The sequence below is a fragment of the Cornus florida genome, unplaced genomic scaffold (genome assembly GCF_030987335.1).
Source record: "Cornus florida cultivar Cherokee Brave unplaced genomic scaffold, ASM3098733v1 CherokeeBrave_3.0.0_Hap2_Chr08, whole genome shotgun sequence".
Lineage (NCBI taxonomy): Eukaryota > Viridiplantae > Streptophyta > Magnoliopsida > Cornales > Cornaceae > Cornus > Cornus florida.
In genome coordinates, this window is record NW_026775578.1 from 20,852,242 (window position 1) to 20,869,424 (window position 17,183).

At 33.1% G+C, this 17,183-nt stretch overlaps 1 protein-coding gene across 1 annotated transcript; it reads right to left on the reverse strand.

Moving 5' to 3' along the window:
- Nucleotides 1–457: 457 nt before the first annotated feature.
- LOC132270679 (uncharacterized) lies at nucleotides 458–12,168 on the reverse strand. Its single transcript, XM_059771867.1, has 8 exons — nucleotides 11,527–12,168; nucleotides 6,559–6,706; nucleotides 6,289–6,439; nucleotides 6,031–6,156; nucleotides 5,846–5,926; nucleotides 1,943–2,135; nucleotides 1,590–1,860; nucleotides 458–1,118 (listed from the first exon to the last, which is right to left on the reverse strand). The coding sequence occupies exons 1-8, from the start codon at nucleotides 11,725–11,727 to the stop codon at nucleotides 853–855; spliced, it is 1,437 nt and encodes a 478-aa protein (XP_059627850.1). The 5' UTR covers nucleotides 11,728–12,168; the 3' UTR covers nucleotides 458–852.
- Nucleotides 12,169–17,183: the final 5,015 nt, after the last annotated feature.

Sequence of the window (17,183 nt, forward strand, 5' to 3'; positions counted from 1 at the left end):
ATTGGAAACTAATTTCTTCCAAATTTTTTTTTTTTTGGGAAATTAATTCCTTCTAAAATTCCTTTACTGAAATGTCAAGGTGATTACTTTAGGTATTATGAAAGTGTCACTTAAGTTGCTGTCCTTTCTCTCGAAATTTTACCACTTTTGGTAGAATAAAAAACCGAAAAATAAGAATCACTATCCCTCTCCTTTTTATTCTTTTCCTTTCAATTCCATCAATCCAAAACAAAGCCTAACAGTTAGATAAGGTAAAAGTACCTTCAAAGAAAACAAAAAATGGAAAAGAGGGACTTAAATTTTTTTATTAATGGTCACCAGGTGCCTTTAACCTTTTACTCTATTATGACTAACTACTGCAATATTAACACAGTAATAATTTTTTTTTCCCTCGCATCTGCAAAAGTACCATCTAATCAAGGGGACATTTAGAGCACGTCAATATTTACATGTAAAATACCTGAAAGCCTGCTTGCTAATTAAAATATCTGTTTGCAGCATACATAGACACAGCCTGAACTTACAAAAGCACATCTACAACAGTAAAAGATCATATTAAAATCCCACGTCTCAACCCCAAAAACACGAAAGCAAGAAAAATAAAAAATACTTATTGTTTGAAGGCAGGGGGAGACAGAAGGATAACACCCCAAAAGAAGGGGGACAAAAAAAAAAATAGCAACACAAAATGATGAAAACAAAAGAACTAGAGAACAAATGAGCCTAAAATAAAGAGCATTTAATATAATGGTACAATTCGAGGGAGTTCTCGAGTGGGGGTTGCAGAGTGAATTTAACCATCTGGAAGAACAATCATCAATTGAAGGGGAATGAGGAGATAGAATACAAGCTTCAGTTAGACCATACATGGACCAAGCCATGCCTATTACCGGTATAGATCTCATTGCGTTCTTCGTCATAGAAAAGAGCAGTGATATCTTCCAGGGCTTCTGCAACAGTACTCTTAATCCTGGATGACTGGATTTGCTTCTTCGAACTGCACTTTCTGCCGCTACAACTGCCACTGAAACCGCATTTGTGCAACGGAAAGCTGTTACTTGCTCTTATTTTAGCAAGGCATTTTCCAGTCAAGATATTGCTGATATTGATGGATCCAGCTGCATGAGCAATTCAAATACCGTTAATAATAATAAACCTCTGCACTTGGAAGATTTATAATGAAACCACAAACTTGCAAAATGTAAGCTCAATTGTACAACCTATCAAGAAAATGGACACTAGTAGAATTATAAGAATATAGGTAAACAGCGAGATGCACCCCAACTATCCAAATTTTGTTTAGCTTTTTCGGTGATAAATCTTATCCCTCCATCTTCGGGGAAGAGAGAGACTTGAAACCAAACATCAATTTCATTTTGACGTATTTTACATGTATATTATATATATATAGCTATACATAGTTTTGAAGACTGGAATGGTACGTTGACCTTTGAAACCCTCGGCAGCTGAGTATTAAATTTCTTTGGTACTAACAGTCCAACTAACCTGGTACATTATGATATATGATATAATATATAGCTGTATTACAAAACAAATTGAACATATTCAGATTTTCCCAGGTAACTTACCATTTCCTTCCGCCAACGGATCATCAGAATCAGCTTTGCAATAAGAAATGATAAGATCCTGATCACTTGTGATATATATGTTGTTTGTGTTGCAGTCAGGATGCCACAAAAGGTGATCCTCAAATGAAGTTACAAGCTCCCCGCGGAAGTTCCAAACAGCCACTGTCCGGTTCCTAAATGTCAGGAATAACTGGTTCTCATACAGAAATATAAACGCTGAGGGAGTCATAAATTCAGCTCGGCTAACTTCTGTTAGCTCATAATTGCGAACCTACAAAAGATAACTGTCAGATTCTATATGCAACTTACGCGCACACACATATATATTACAAGAGTACAACAAGGATTCTTACATCAAGAATCTGGAGATTTTCATCTTCTTGTTTGACAAGAAGTTTTTCATTGAACTGTTCAATGAAATCCACCTTCTTATTCCGATGCAGGAGATGATTGAATGTTTTGAGAACAGTGCCATCCTCTATTGAAAGAATCTTAAGAGGAACATGGCCACTAGCTTTGGTGAAAATCAATAACATGATGCCTGGACTGTTATATTTAAAAAAAAAAAAAAAAAAAGTAATAATGATAAGTGACAAGAATAAGATAAATATTTAAGAACTTGTACGACCAACACAAACTGGCAGTACAATTTGTAAATCTAAAAGTAACCGAGAAACAAATATCTCGTAGGGTAAAGTACAAGATCAGAGAGAAACAAATATCTCGTGATTTTATTTTGTTATTTATGCAACCACCATCATCAGAGAAACAAATATCTCGTGATTTTATTTTGCTATTCCAGTATTCATACCCAGACCAACGGCATACTGTCAACTGCATCTCAAGGAATGTTGTCCAATAAACACTGGAATTAACAAGTTCTCTCATGCAAAGGTCCTGTATAAGGCAAACCTTGATTATCAAATTCACAATTCTAGGTCGTAGAATTCGCATGATTCAACGATCCTAGGTACCCGAAATGATTGGAATCGCACAAAAATCTTTCCTGGAGCAAAATCGCTGTAGAATCGATGGAATCATTCATGGAATCATAGAATCTTACAATGCTACCGATTCTGTTCTAACCCCTTTCCTGGCCTTCTTTTGGGCTGGTACACCTTGGTTGAGCTTTATTCAAAGGTTCGGCTCTTTTTAATAAGAAATCCCAACCATTTTTAGGCCCAAACATAAAGAATACAGTAAAAAAAAAAAAATGCACAAAGAAGCCCTAAATCGTGCAAAATTAGACAGCCTCTTCTCTCTGACGAGCAGCCTCTTCCCTTTGACGAGCAACAAAGTTACAAACTCAAGGGGTGTGTGTGTTGTGGGGGGGGGGGGGGGGGGGGGGGGGGGGGGGTGTTGGTTGGTGTGTTTTCTGCTTTTATTCTAACTTCTGTGCAAACTGAATGTGAGAGATATGAGGTGCCTATTTGCTTTGATGCAACTTTTTTTTCCCGGTAATTGCATAATGTCTGATAAGGAGACATGAAGAAAAAGAATGACAACACGATTGTATTAAAGATTTGTGATTACAGTTAAGTACACATATACTTTTGATTTGTTAAAGTTGAAGTCCTTGAACTTCGTAAATAATTTGACTGAAAATTTTGCGCTTTATTATTGAATTATTTTTGGATTAATTTGTTCACACCATTGTTACAAATACTGGTGAAACAATTTTTGCACATTATTGTCAAATTGTCTTGCCAATGTCATGCTCCCAATGCATGAAAATTATAAACAAATTTTGCTGTTCTGTTAACCACTTGATCAAAATTAATTGGCAGCCACACAATTTGAGGATTTCTGTTTTGTGTTATTTTATGTTCTGTTTTGCAATTGCATAACTAGAATTATTGGTTGAATAACTAGAAGTGTTTTAGCCTTATTCTTGATATATTTTACTCCAATATTAGTTTAGAAATTATTTTGAATTTTTTTAACAAGTTGGTAGAATCTTACGATTTACAATCCGATTCTACAATTCCAATTCTATGGAACCCAAAACGTTTCTACGTAGAATCCCGATTATAACAACCTTGAGACAAACTGCTTGCTTTTCAGTTTCAAACATGGGATTCAATAACCACACTGTTTTGAAATCCACTGAGTTCAAGTTGAAAACACTTATCCTATCCAAAGTGTGTAACCAAGGCCTCAACCCAAATGCCGACAACAATCTTTTGAGATACCATAATAGATCTTGGATAGTTAAAGAAGGATGTCTAACAATATTTTATATAGCAATGGTGCTAGTTGCCTAGGCTCTCAATAATTGTTCAAGCTAAAAGTAAAATATAAAGAACCACAAATAATACATTTTTAATCCCTTCTACAAAATGGCTTAGGATATCAACCAGTCATTCAACCTATGTGTAATACATAATAAAATGCATATCATCATCATAAATAACTGCATTTATAATCAAATTACTGTGTATTATAAAAATATAAACTTTATATTTGATAATTTAACAATCAAAATTTCCATCTTGCAAGAGCAAAAAAGAGAAATGGAAACACAATAAAAGAATCTAAAATCAAGCATGAAATGAAATGAGGAGATCAAATTGGCTAATAGAAAGAGCATTGCAAATTCACGTGCAGACAAGAGTTTGTAATGCTAACAGCTGCAATGCACGTAAAACGACCTTCCACAGCAATCATCACCTCCAGCACTAGGCTCTGAAAAATGAAGTGGATTTACAGCAAAAGAGGGGAATTTCTTCTCTCAAAGGATGCAACTACATGAAACTACCTCCAGCTAAGCTGCTATACCTACTATTCAAACCACCGACCACTACATAATGGCATAACTTAAACTTAATGGTCATAGCCATGGTGATAGCATCAACAAGGGAGCGAGCAAGAGCAACTTAATACTCTTTTCCTGAACTTAAAGCGTGACTATGAGCTTTATTTTCAATTTTTAACTGCCTGTCCACTTCCAACATCAAATTCATGAGTTTGTCTACGCAGCAATATCCATTTCTCTACGGTATACTATACAGACATTTAACTGTATAAGCCATGCATCCAATAGCATGACAAGTAATAGCCTACCAGTATTTGGCAAGACAACAGATACAAATTTAGCAAATCATAAAGAGGGATAGAATGAAAAGATCAACACAGTCAAATTGGGGAATTCAGTGAAAAAAGTCAACACAATCCAATTGAGGATCTAGAAAAGGCCAATTCTGAAGGTCCATGAAAAGTTGAAAATCCACCTAGAAAAAGACATTAAAATTTACTTAAGTGTTAGGGTAAAGAATATTGATTACATTTCTTATCATATTTGTTGAAATGGGAAACATACCCTTTACGAACAACACAAAAAGCCCATACCTCAGAAATAATCCACACACGTGTCCCTCCTTTCCCAAAGAACCCACCTCATAGAAAATAAAAAGATAATCTATATTTCCATACCAAAAATGCACTAAAATCTAAGTTACATTGACTCGGGTACATGTATCAGACGCGGACATGCATCCAAGTGTCAGACGTGTCAACTGTCAACTTTCCAAACAAAAGGAGACAGGAACACTACTAAATATTCATATTCTTTAATATTCTTATTTTATTTTTAGAGTGAAATAATATCTTTACATAGAAATGTAGAATATTGTTCAACATAGGCATTTCACTTGTTTTGAAGCAATAACATAATAAAATTGAATAATTGGGTTTTTTTAAGTGCATGTCCAATAAAAAATGTGACGCACACATATCCCATACTCATGCTAGTATAGTGTGGGGGTACTTTACCTACTTTTGAAGAGTCCGCGTGATATAGACTAAAATTCCTATTGTTTACGTTTATTGAATAAAAAATATATAAAAAATAAAAACTGTGGGGGCAGTGAGCACCCAGTGTCACATTGCAGACCTTATAAGAAGTTACAAAGCATGCCTTCATTTTAAAAAAATAATGAAAAGAAAAGAAATCCAAGATAATTGCTACTTCCATTTATTTTCAAATGGATGCAAACCGTTTTAGTCATGTACATAAGCATTCAAGGAATTACAAAAGCTGCAAAATTTTGTCCTGACAGAGTAATAATTTCGGTTCAGGGGAATGAAATTATAAAAGTCAAATCAATCTCATGATCTTCACAATTGCAACAGCATAATATATGTTAAACTACATATGAATGCATACAAACATGCACTGTTTTAGGTATGTATAAGCTCAAACACATACGTGTATATTCATCAAGAAATCTGTGCATGCATATATAAGGAAATATTACCTGATTTTAATCTCTTGAACATTTTTATCTGATATTGAGTACAACATCGTATAGTTTTTCAAGTCAAACACCTTGTATATGCTGTTAAAAAAAACAAAAAATATGCATCTCAGAACCATAAAGCAACTTGTGAAGAAGATAGTGTAAATTAGCAAATAAAAATACCAATATAATCAAATAATTACCTGTCTTGTGCTGAATAAGTGAGTACCTTCCCATTTACATCATCAAACTCTACAAATCCAGGCCATTTCAATGACTCAGACTCGAAAAGAGCAAAACCTCCATCTGGTTTGCCCCTCCGTATATACCTGAGACCATTTAATTATATGACATTTCAGTAAGAGTAACACGTGATTGTGTGAACAAAATAAAGTTTAGAAAATAGGAGCAAAACAGAAATAGTGATAGGAGAAAATAGGAACAAGATACAATTCACGTACTCAATTCTTGTTGTTCTGCATTTCAAAGAACTGAAATTATCGGAAGCATAAACAGAAACAGTGATAAGTGAATCATTGTTTTTGTTGTAAAACAAGCTTCGTATAACTTCATCGGGACTGACATTCAGAAAGCATATCCTCTCATTAGTCTCTGCATACAACAATATACATGTTTATGAGGACTCTTCTTCATCTTTGGAAGATGTGATCTAAATATGACAGTAGATCCAAGACATGAATGCATATAAAAGGCATTTACTACGCCTATACCTCGGCTAAATGCTGCACAAACACCAGACTGCGCTAGAGCAAAGACAATGTCATGGGCAGCAACTATCTCAATAATTTTTGACCTCTTTTTGAGAAATGGCAGTACCATGGCACAATGTCCTTTTGGATCATGGGTATCGTATTCCTCCTGATGCCAATATTCAAGCAACAAAGTCGAGCAGAAATTTAAATTTTCAGAATTAATACACCAAGAATCTTTTTAAAACAAAATAAAAAAAAATGCCACCCTACCAAATAATACTACAGGAAATATGATTATAACAATGCTTAAGTACAATATCTTTTACAACAAATGACAAAACCAGGCTAGAAAAAAAAAAAAAAAAAAACAATACATAAAAATTTCTTAACATGTATGAAGTCATGATTTGATTGTGATTTAAATTAGGCTCATAAAACCCAAGTCAGACACAAACACAATGCAACATTGAAACTTCTAAAAGGGCAGCATACGAACAAAAGATGGACACAAAACTAGACAAAGATAAAGTTTTGCTGTATATAATCATATTATATATAGATTATAGCACAGCTACTATAATTTTCCCCATTAATAATACATTCTTGTCCTACAATAAGAAGTGTTCAGTGCATGCTTAGGTTGTAGTGTCCATATGTACAATGTCAATTTTTCTTCAAAAACAAGGGTTGGACACTTCAGGTTGTATTTATCTTGTTTCAAAAATTATTGGACACGACTCCTTTTAAGATGTCTTTGTGCTACACAAGTCATTTGTTAGGAGTGTTTTAAGTTGTATCCCCAAGTATCCAACACCATGAATTTGTCTTGAAATAACAAACACGTATTTGAGGTTTCAGACAGGTGTCTAAGTGTGTCCATGCAGTTTCAGTGTTTGACATATGAACACGACACATTCATGTAAGGCTATGTTTGGTATGCGGAAATGAAATGAAATGAGAATGGAATGCAAGTGGAAAAAGAATGAGAATGGAAAAGGAATGGAATGGTCGTTATCACTCTACTATGTGGTTTCAAACATGAAATGATCCAGGAATAGAATGATTATTACCATTCCATTGTTTGATAAGACCATCTTAAAACTTAGAATGGAATGAATTTTCTCCAAAATACCCCTCTCAGTGACACGTTACTTTACAGAAAACCAACCCAAAAAGAAAAATGGAAAAACAAAATATGAGAAATGCTTGTTGTAGTTAACACATTTACCTAGTTCACTTATCAGATCACATCTTATCAGAACCCAAAACAGGAATCCTCCATTTTGTGTTATGAATTGCTCAGTAGTTCAATTTGTGTTATGAATCCTCCAATATCTGTGATGATTCATCTTTAAGTTTAACAATAGCTTCACAATTCCATAATTTGTCACCAGCTCAAGTCCCGGATAGGGAAGAGACTCTAATGGCAACGCAAAGTTTAATTTTTTTCGATCACAATGTAAGAAAAAGAAAACCAATAAGTATTTCATTATCATTCTTTGAGTGAAGAGAGAAAATAGAGATAAGTAACAAAAGTTTGTGATTATCTGTTTCTCCAGCTTTTCTTTTTTTTTTCCCTGCCAAACATAAGGGGAGGGGGGACTCGAACACAGACACACCCGCTCGGGGAGTTGGGCGCTCTACCAACTAGGCCACTGGGTAATGTCCGTTTCTCCAGGTTTGATCTTTTTACCTTTTAAGTTGAGCCAACATATCCAATAATTTTATCCAAATCAAAATCATTAACTTTGTTTTCCCAAAAAAGCCAAAGGCAGAACCAAACACCATTTGAAAACATATATACATATTATGTATTGTGTTCCAAAGAGATTAAAATACTAGTTTCGTTAGTTCGTTCATTCAATCAATCAAATGGCTAAGACACAAAGAGCTTCAAATTCCTATGTATTTGGTCGACCAGTATGAAATTGTGAGGAGAGAAAAGGAGTCAGATGGAAGTTTTCAAGGGACAGCAGATGCGGAGCCATTGCTTGGAGACGAGAAGTCGGGGGAGGGAGGATGTGGAAGATTTCTTTGCTTGATGTGTGAGAAACAGTTTAGGTCAAAGGGTTTTTGTTCTAAGTTATTTTGTTTTATTTTTAGGTAAGAATAGAATGGGCATTCCATAGGTCAAGAAGAGGAATGGTTATTCCAGCTTTTTGTTGAAATGGGCCTTCCAATGGAATGACCATTCCATCTTTAATCTTTGGGAAAATAAAAATTTGGTCATATATGTCATCGCAGTCCCGAGCTCCCTCGCCGCCGAAGTTCCTAGCTCACCGTGCCAGTTCATTGCTCGCTGACCAAAAGTCATTGTGTCCACCGCCGCCGCTTCATCACCGTCACACCTCTGTCGTCAACCATCATCATAATCATCACCAAGCTTCCTCAACGTCTTCCAAGTTCGTCATCACAGTTTCAAAGCTGCTTCACCGCCATCCTTCATTTTTGCTCGTCGAGAAAGCCAGACCCATTTCATCGCCGACCTTCTTGCTCAATCAGAGCACATCACCGTGAGTCCATCATCGACAACAAAGTCGAAGAAAAGAGCTTCTAAATAGTGTTTCGTCGCCTATTGCTGTCAATGACTGATTTCGGAAAGCGCTTGGGTGCAGATTGCCTTCAATGACTGGTTTGGGACAGTACTTGGTCGTCGATCAACTTCAATGGCTGATTTCGAACAGTTCTTGGTTGCCTTCAATGGTTGTTGATCGTCTTCAATGGCTGTCTTCCGAAGGCAATATTGATAGTGTTTGCGTTGGGAGAGAGAAAAGTGGAGACATTTTTATTTATTTTTTTTTTTTTACTTTGTATTTTGTAAGTGGGAATAGAATTGTCATTCATTTTGTTGGAAAGTGGAATAATTTTGATGGAATAACCATTCTCAGGGAATGGCAAGGAATGATGATTCCAACTTTAAAATTAGTCACCAAACGCGAGAATAAAAAATAAAAAATAAAAAATAAAAAAAACACCCCATTATTCCCTTTATTAGGTTCCATTCACCCACACCAAACATTCTCTCGTTTGGTGATTAACTTTAAATAAAAGGGAATGGAATGCTTCTTTTTTTTTTTTTCATTCATTTGGCGACTAACTTTAAAGTTGGAATCATCATTCCTCACCATTCCCCGAAAATGGCCATTCTATCAAAATCATTTCACTTTCCAACAAAAGAAATGACAATTTCATTCCCACTTACAAAATACAAAGTAAAAAAAATATTTAAAAAGTCTCCACTTTTCTCTCTCCCAACTCAAACTCCATCAATATTGCCTCCAAAAGTCAACCATTGAAGGCAATCAACAACCATCAGCAACCATTGAAGGCAACCAAGAACTGTCCGAAATCAGCCATTGAAGTTGATCGATGACCAAGCATTGTCCCAAATCAGTCATTGACGGCGATCGGCGACGAACCACTATTTGGAAGCTCTACTCTTCAACTTTGTCATCAATGATGGACAAAAGGCGATGTGCTCGGATTTAGCAAGGAGGTCGGCGGTGAAATGGGTCTAGCTTTCCCAACAAGCAAAAAATGAAGGATGGTGGTGAAGCAACAACGGCTATGAAACGATGATGACGAGCTTGGAGGATGGCGAGGAAGCTTGGTGATGATGACGGCGAAAGTTGACAGAAGAGAGCAAGGGTATGACGTTCATGATACGGCAGCAGTGGACACAGTGACTTTCGGCCAGCGAGCAATGAACCGGCACGGTGAGGTGTGGGCTAGGAACTCCGGCAACGAGGGAGCTCAGGACGGCGATGACAGACATGTTCGTCGGCTGCAAGCTTCTTGTTCAGTTTTGCAGTTGGAATGACCTCTGTACTTTGGGTCTCGTTGTTGGTATTTTTATTATTATTATTTTTTCTTCTTCAACATAGAGCTCTATAATTTCCCAAACAAGGGAATGGGAATGGGAATGATCATTCGATTCATTCCATTCCATTCTCTGCTTCATTCCATTTCCACCTTATTTCATTCCTCCATACCAAACTAGCCCCAAGTGTTTGTGCTTCTTAGCATACTACTTAAATCCGGGTTGGGCGCAATGCATCACCCTGCCCTGCCCTCCCAATAAATTGGAGACTAAAAATTGCAGCATCAAATCTTGTTAGAGGATGAAAAATGAATAGGAAAATATATGAAAGACCAACCCTTTTACAACCTATCTAAAAACTTAATCACTTCCACTCCTTTCCTCCAACAATTATATGTAATTATTAATCCTCGTAACAAAGAAGAACAAAATAATGAATAACGTTCTTTCAAAATTGTGATTCTATTGATCTAGTACTCAAAATGGAACAAACTTAGACACGCAGGATGACAAATGAACCATTCCCATATATCAACCTAGAACTCAAAGTTGAACAAACATAGATGCACAGTATGACAAATTAACCATTTCAAATGTGGAGTTGAGAGAACTCTGCATGATTTGAAAACAATTTCAACAAAACTCCCAAAAGCAACACCTTAGACATTCCTTCAAATCCTTCAACTTACATATAAACAAAGTAGATACATTACCTATTTACAATTTTACATTCTTATACTTGTTTAACAATGTTGTTGCAGGAAACCGTCCAAGGTGTGCCTCTAAGGCAATAAAGCTCCAACAGTATTCCCAATCTAGTAAATTCAAATTTGTTTTGTCAATGTTGTAACAAGTATTAGTCACTAATCAATTCGGGGCAAGAGTCATCCTGTTCATAGATACACATCGTTTTATCAATATCAAACTAATTGATAAAAGTTAAGAGACACGCAAACGTGCAATTGGGTTTCTCAAAGAAGACCCTGCAAAGATAAATAAATCACTGAAACCCTAACTTTTCAAATATATCTACAGCATACTATCAATCTGATTCCTTTTTTTATTTTTTCTTTTCCTCTTTTGTTAAATTTATTGTAACAATTCGAATAAATGACACTGTAAAGGCAACGAAACTAAAATCAGAACCAAAAATCAAACTAACGAACCTGCAATCTAATGTTCCTGAACCTTTCTTGAGCGTCGCTCATACTGAAAGCACGGTCACGCTTTGAACATATCTCCCTTCTCTGGAGTTTCTTGACGCTATTGACAAACCCATCAACGCCGCCGCGAGGACGTTTCTTTGCCAGAACCCGGCGGCCACAGCAGGGTCGAGGACTGGCTGCGCTTATTCTCCTTCCGTCCATCTCACAACCCACTAATACTACTACGAAGTTAAACCCCAATATATACACATATATTGTGTATACTCATACATATATCAGCATCGGTTAAGAAGGAGACGTAACACCAAAGCCAACCATCTCTGAGAAACACGATCGTGAGCTCCAAACACGCTCTAGAAACCCTAAATCTCAGGACCCCCAAAAAATTAGGGCTTTTCAGCCTCCGATCTCGACTAATTGCTCGAACACCAATCGAGAGATGAATTTGAATTTTTGGCTTACTTTAACCCTCTTTTACTCTATCCGTTTTATGTGTATATAAACTATACATACATATACATGTATATGTATGTATAACTCGAGGACAAGAGTATTCCTGTGTTGTGAAAAGGTCAAAAAGAGCGGAGATCTGTCGGGTTGAGAGTGGTGTGGTTTTCGACTCGTTTTCAAAATCTTGATTACAGATTTGTAAATTTGACGATATTTAAACATTTATTGCGGAGGTGTATAAGGGGGTGTTTGGAGTATTTATTTTGTATTTGAATATTTCTCTCTTTGGGGGTGGATTTTTGGCTTTAAGTTTAATTTCATTTTCATTTTTTTTATATTTTATTTTCTTAAGATTTGCACTGGAAAATACTTTGTGTTCCTACATCTGCTTGTTTCCTCGAAAATATGAAAAGGAAAAAAAAAAAGTTAATAATAGTAACTTTAATGTTTGATCATTTAAAATTCAGTACTTAATTCTGGTCGAATTTAGTATGTTTGATACTGCAATTTGTAACTTATTGATAGTTAATAATAATAATTACTCTGTGTGTAACTTATTATTTGATAATTCAAAATTCAGTATTTAATTCCGAACGAATTAAGTGTTTATCCAATTAAATATGTTTGATAATATAATTTGAATATCACTTATTATGTTGAATGCTAAATATTTACACAGATATTAAAAAATTATTTTTAATTATCACTTAAAATGCTTTAGCACTTCAAATTTAGCTCTTAAAATTTTTAATATTATCGAAAGGACCTAAGATTATATTTGGTACAAAGGAGGGCAAAGAAAAGAAACAATAGCAGTATTTTTTTAAAAAAATTGTTATATGTCCAAATTGCAGAAAAATTGTAGGGGTGCAAGTTGGATTTGCCACCTACAAACTTTGCTTTACTTGTTTTTTTAGCATAAAAATGTCATGGAAACTTGTATATGCATAAAGAAGTGCCAAATAATAGAGAAAGTAGAACTAGTACGAAGTAAAAATTTAATTTTTATGACCTTATATATCCATAAAAAGGTCATAAAAGTTTTTATAACTATAAAAGGAAAATGTTATATAATTCACAAATTTTTATTTGTGATTTTGTCGTGAATTAGATGGTTACTTATTTGTCAGCTTATTTGGCTGCTCTGTGTGTTTTTAACGTAAATTTTTTAGTATGAAATATATCTTAATATAGAAAAGAGAGAAAAAAGAGCAAAACTTACGTTTGAAAGACCTTTCTATTAAAAATTTTAAATAATTAAATCTAAAAGTTACAATTTTTTTTCATGAATGAACCTTCTATTGAATCGTCAAATAATTAAAACTAAAAGTTACAATTTTTTTCCCGAACCTTTTTTTTTTAATTGTTCTTTTTTTTTTCTTTTTTTTTATATTTTTTGTCATTGTCAAGAAACTCGCACACACACCACTCACACACCTACTTTACTTTTTTGGAGATTCGAACCCTCACCATTCACTTTATGAAATAGAGGAGATGCTATTGGGTCACAAGGCCCCTGTGTATAGTGAACCCTAAAAATTACAATATTCACTTAAAGCTTTTATAATTGCATTTTAATTTAGTATATTCTGATTAAAGTTAAATTTGAGAAAGATATCCAACAAATTTAGAGTAATTGAAAAATACAAAGAATGAAGAAGAGAATATATATATATATATATATATATATATATATATATATATATATAATATTTGTAGAGAAAAATAAATTAGAGATAGAAAGAAAAACATATTGTAATTGTTCGTTCTTAACATTTTGAGTAATAATACTTACACCAAAGCCATCCACCGAATTGTTGGACAGAATGATGTGGCAGTTTACCTGGCAGACAACATGATTTTTTACTATTACTATCCTTAATTTTAGAAACGTCTCTGACGTCCCTAATTTCTCAAACGAAGTTTCTCTTCTGATTCGATGCGATCTGCAACAACTCTAAATGTTTTGACTACCTACAATAAGCGTTTGACGATTTGTAGCTTTTGATGATTTGTAGAATACTTCTGGTAAATCAAATATATATATATATGTATATATATATATATATATAGAACCACGTGCAATGCACGTGAGTATAACTTAATCATATTTTGAGATAGTAAAATAGCACAAGTGAAAAATAAAAATAATTTGGAAATCAAATAGAGAAAGAAAAATCTAAAATGAAATTAAAAATAATTGACGATAACTTGCAGATAAAAGTGCTAAATAATTGACTATTAATCTCAAAGATAAATAAAGATTAAAAATCACTAAGTCAATCATTTCGACACTTTTCATCATCTTCAAAGTTCTTTTGTGCAAAACTTTATTGAAATCCTAATATTCTTGTATCAATAATCATATAATGATTCTCTTTATCACTTCAAATTTTTATTTTTTAAGTTATTTATAATCGATTGTTTACGTAACTTATAAAAGAAAAACAAAACTATTTAATGAGTTACAATCTTAACAACAAACACACATTTTAAAAGTAATCTCCTTGATGCAAAACACTTCTAATATTTTAATAATTAAACAGAAAGATGATTAAGACCCTCATATAAATCATATTAATATTTTAATTTGAATTAACATCTATTCCGTAAATCTAAATTAATTTTTTGGTTTGGAAGGTTTAAAATTAAAGTCAATTTTATTTTATTTTGAGATAAAATAATATATAAAATACCAATTATTTATCCAATATAAATTTTTCTTTACGTGCATTGCACGTGTTCATTTTTTTAAGGAGACGACTTTTAAAAGGTGTATTCGTTGTTAAGATTGTAACTCATTAAATAGTTTAGTTTTTATTTTATAAGTTACGTAAACAATCAATAATAAATTACTTTAAAACTAAAACTTTGAAGTTATTATTATTATTATTCTTTTTTTTTTTTTTCTTTTTTGGTTTATCTCATTCCAAACAAGAATTAGTTTATTTAATTTGACCAAAAAATTGCATATTTTTTAAATCAAGAGTCGTTTGTTTTTGTTTTTGTTTTTGTTTTTTAAAATAAGAATACGTGATTTTGAAGATGTGTTAGTTTTTAAATAGACAATTGATTTATTAGTCTAATAAGTCATGTGCTTCTTTGGCCGTTAGATTTCAAACGGTCTGCTAATGATTTGCAAGAATTGAAATAGTTTAAGGGGTTAAGTGTCTTTCACTCAGTTTAGGATGTTTATTAGGAAAGAAAAGAAAGTTGAGGGAGGTTCAATGCACTTAACTCTTTAAAAAATAATAATAATGTATATATTATTAATTAAGACTCTTAATCCCAAAGTTATTCATTTAGCCCTATTATTAAGTCTATCATTTAGCCCTCATGTACTAATTATGTATTGTACGTATATATAATGATTCATTCGTGAAAGAATTCTATAATAACTAACTGACATTTCAATCAATGATTATACGCGTCAATTATTTATATATACTTGTACACGTATATTGCATATAAAATACAATATTTCATATATTTTATCCATGTAATTTTTTTTGAACAGAACAAATTTAATATTCATGCATATTTCTTTCACATCGTAATAAAATAATAGAACTGAACTATTAGGAGAACATATAAAATATAATAACTCCTCATATACTAATTATGTATGAAACTATACAAATATATATATGATTAGATATAGATATAAATATAAAATATATAAATTGTTCTTCAATTCAAATTAAAACATACCTTAAAAAAAAAATTTGAAAGGGTTTTGAGTTGTAATTTGATATACATGAACCAAAAGACGAGTCTCCTCTCAAAGCCGTTGAAATTGTTTGTGGAAGAAGAAACCTTTAACAAACTTTTTGTAAAGAAATTATTTTCAAAGAGAGATGGAAAGAAATAGAGAGGAGTGAGATACATGGTGATATGAATGTTAGATATATGTATAAAAGGTGGCTTTTAAAAGAGGTGTTAGTGCAGTTAAAATCTGATATTTAGAAGAGGTGTTAGTAGTTATTTGAAAAGTCACATTTATTTATTAAAATAAATTAAATGATTTAATTGTATATAAATAATAAAAGGTGACTTTTAGAAGAGGTGTTAGTAGTTATTTGAAAAATATATATTATTATTATAAAAAATTGTATATAAAAAATACTAATAGAATTGAACAAACAGGTATTTGCAGTAAAAATATGACTTTTAGAAGAAGTGTTGGTGCAGTTAAAAGGTGAATTTAGAAGAGGTGTTAGTAGTTATTTGAAAAGTATATATTATAATTAAAAAAAATGTATATAAAAAATACGAATAGAATACACTTTTATAGGATAAATAGATATATATCAATCTCCTTGTTTATATATATGTTGCTACAAATTTTAAATGGAATTGTTTGATCAGCACAAGTCATCTGAATCAATCTCTATTCAATGGATTGACATTGGTGTTGAACTATTAAAAAAAAAAAAAAAAAATTTGCAGCACATATACAGGGAGATTGATATATATATATTTGATTTACCAGAGGTATTAAATAGTTCCAAATCGTCAAAAAGCCAAAACATTTGGAGTTGTTACAGATCGCGTTGAATCGGAGGAAAAAAAAATGTTACAAATTGGGGATGGCAGATATGTTTCTAAAATTAGGGATTATGAATAATAAACGTGAATAAGTAGATTAGTAAAAAATCACGTTGTCTGCCAGCTGGACTGTCACATCATTCTGTACAACAATTCGGTGCATGTCTTCGGTGTAAGTATCATTACTCATACGTTTTATTCAATTAGCAATTTCTTTAGTTTATTAAAATAGGAAACACAAATATTAGGGGTGCAAGAGTTGTTGCAGATCGCGTTGAATCGGAGGAAAAAAAAAATACTACAAATTGGGGACGACATAGATGTTTCTAAAATTAGGGATAGTAAACAGTAAACATGAATAAGCAAATTAGTAAAAAATCACGTTGTCTGCCAGCTGGACTGTCACATTATTTTGTCCAACAATTCGGCGCATATTTTCGGTGTAAGTATCATTAATCATACGTTTTATTCAGTTAGCAATTTGTTTAGTTTATTAAAATAGGAAACACAAATATGAGGGGTGCACAAAAGACCGTGGAACCGTGAGAATCGAATCAAACCGTGAGAACCGAATCAAACCGTGGGCTTCGGTTCTAGTTCTTGTGGTTTCGGTTCTCACGGTTCCGATTTCGATCTCGGTTCGAAATTTAAGAACCGTG

Bases quoted from the DNA above. Each gene is read 5' to 3' on its own strand.
- LOC132270679 (XM_059771867.1), bottom strand. From the start codon at position 11,727: ATGGACGGAAGGAGAATAAGCGCAGCCAGTCCTCGACCCTGCTGTGGC. The intron at 6,707-11,526 runs GTTCGTTAGTTT...TATTGGCATCAG, and splicing joins TCAGGAACATTAGATTGCAG to GAGGAATACGATACCCATGA. The intron at 2,136-5,845 runs GTAATATTTCCT...TAAATATAACAG, and splicing joins GTTCAAGAGATTAAAATCAG to TCCAGGCATCATGTTATTGA.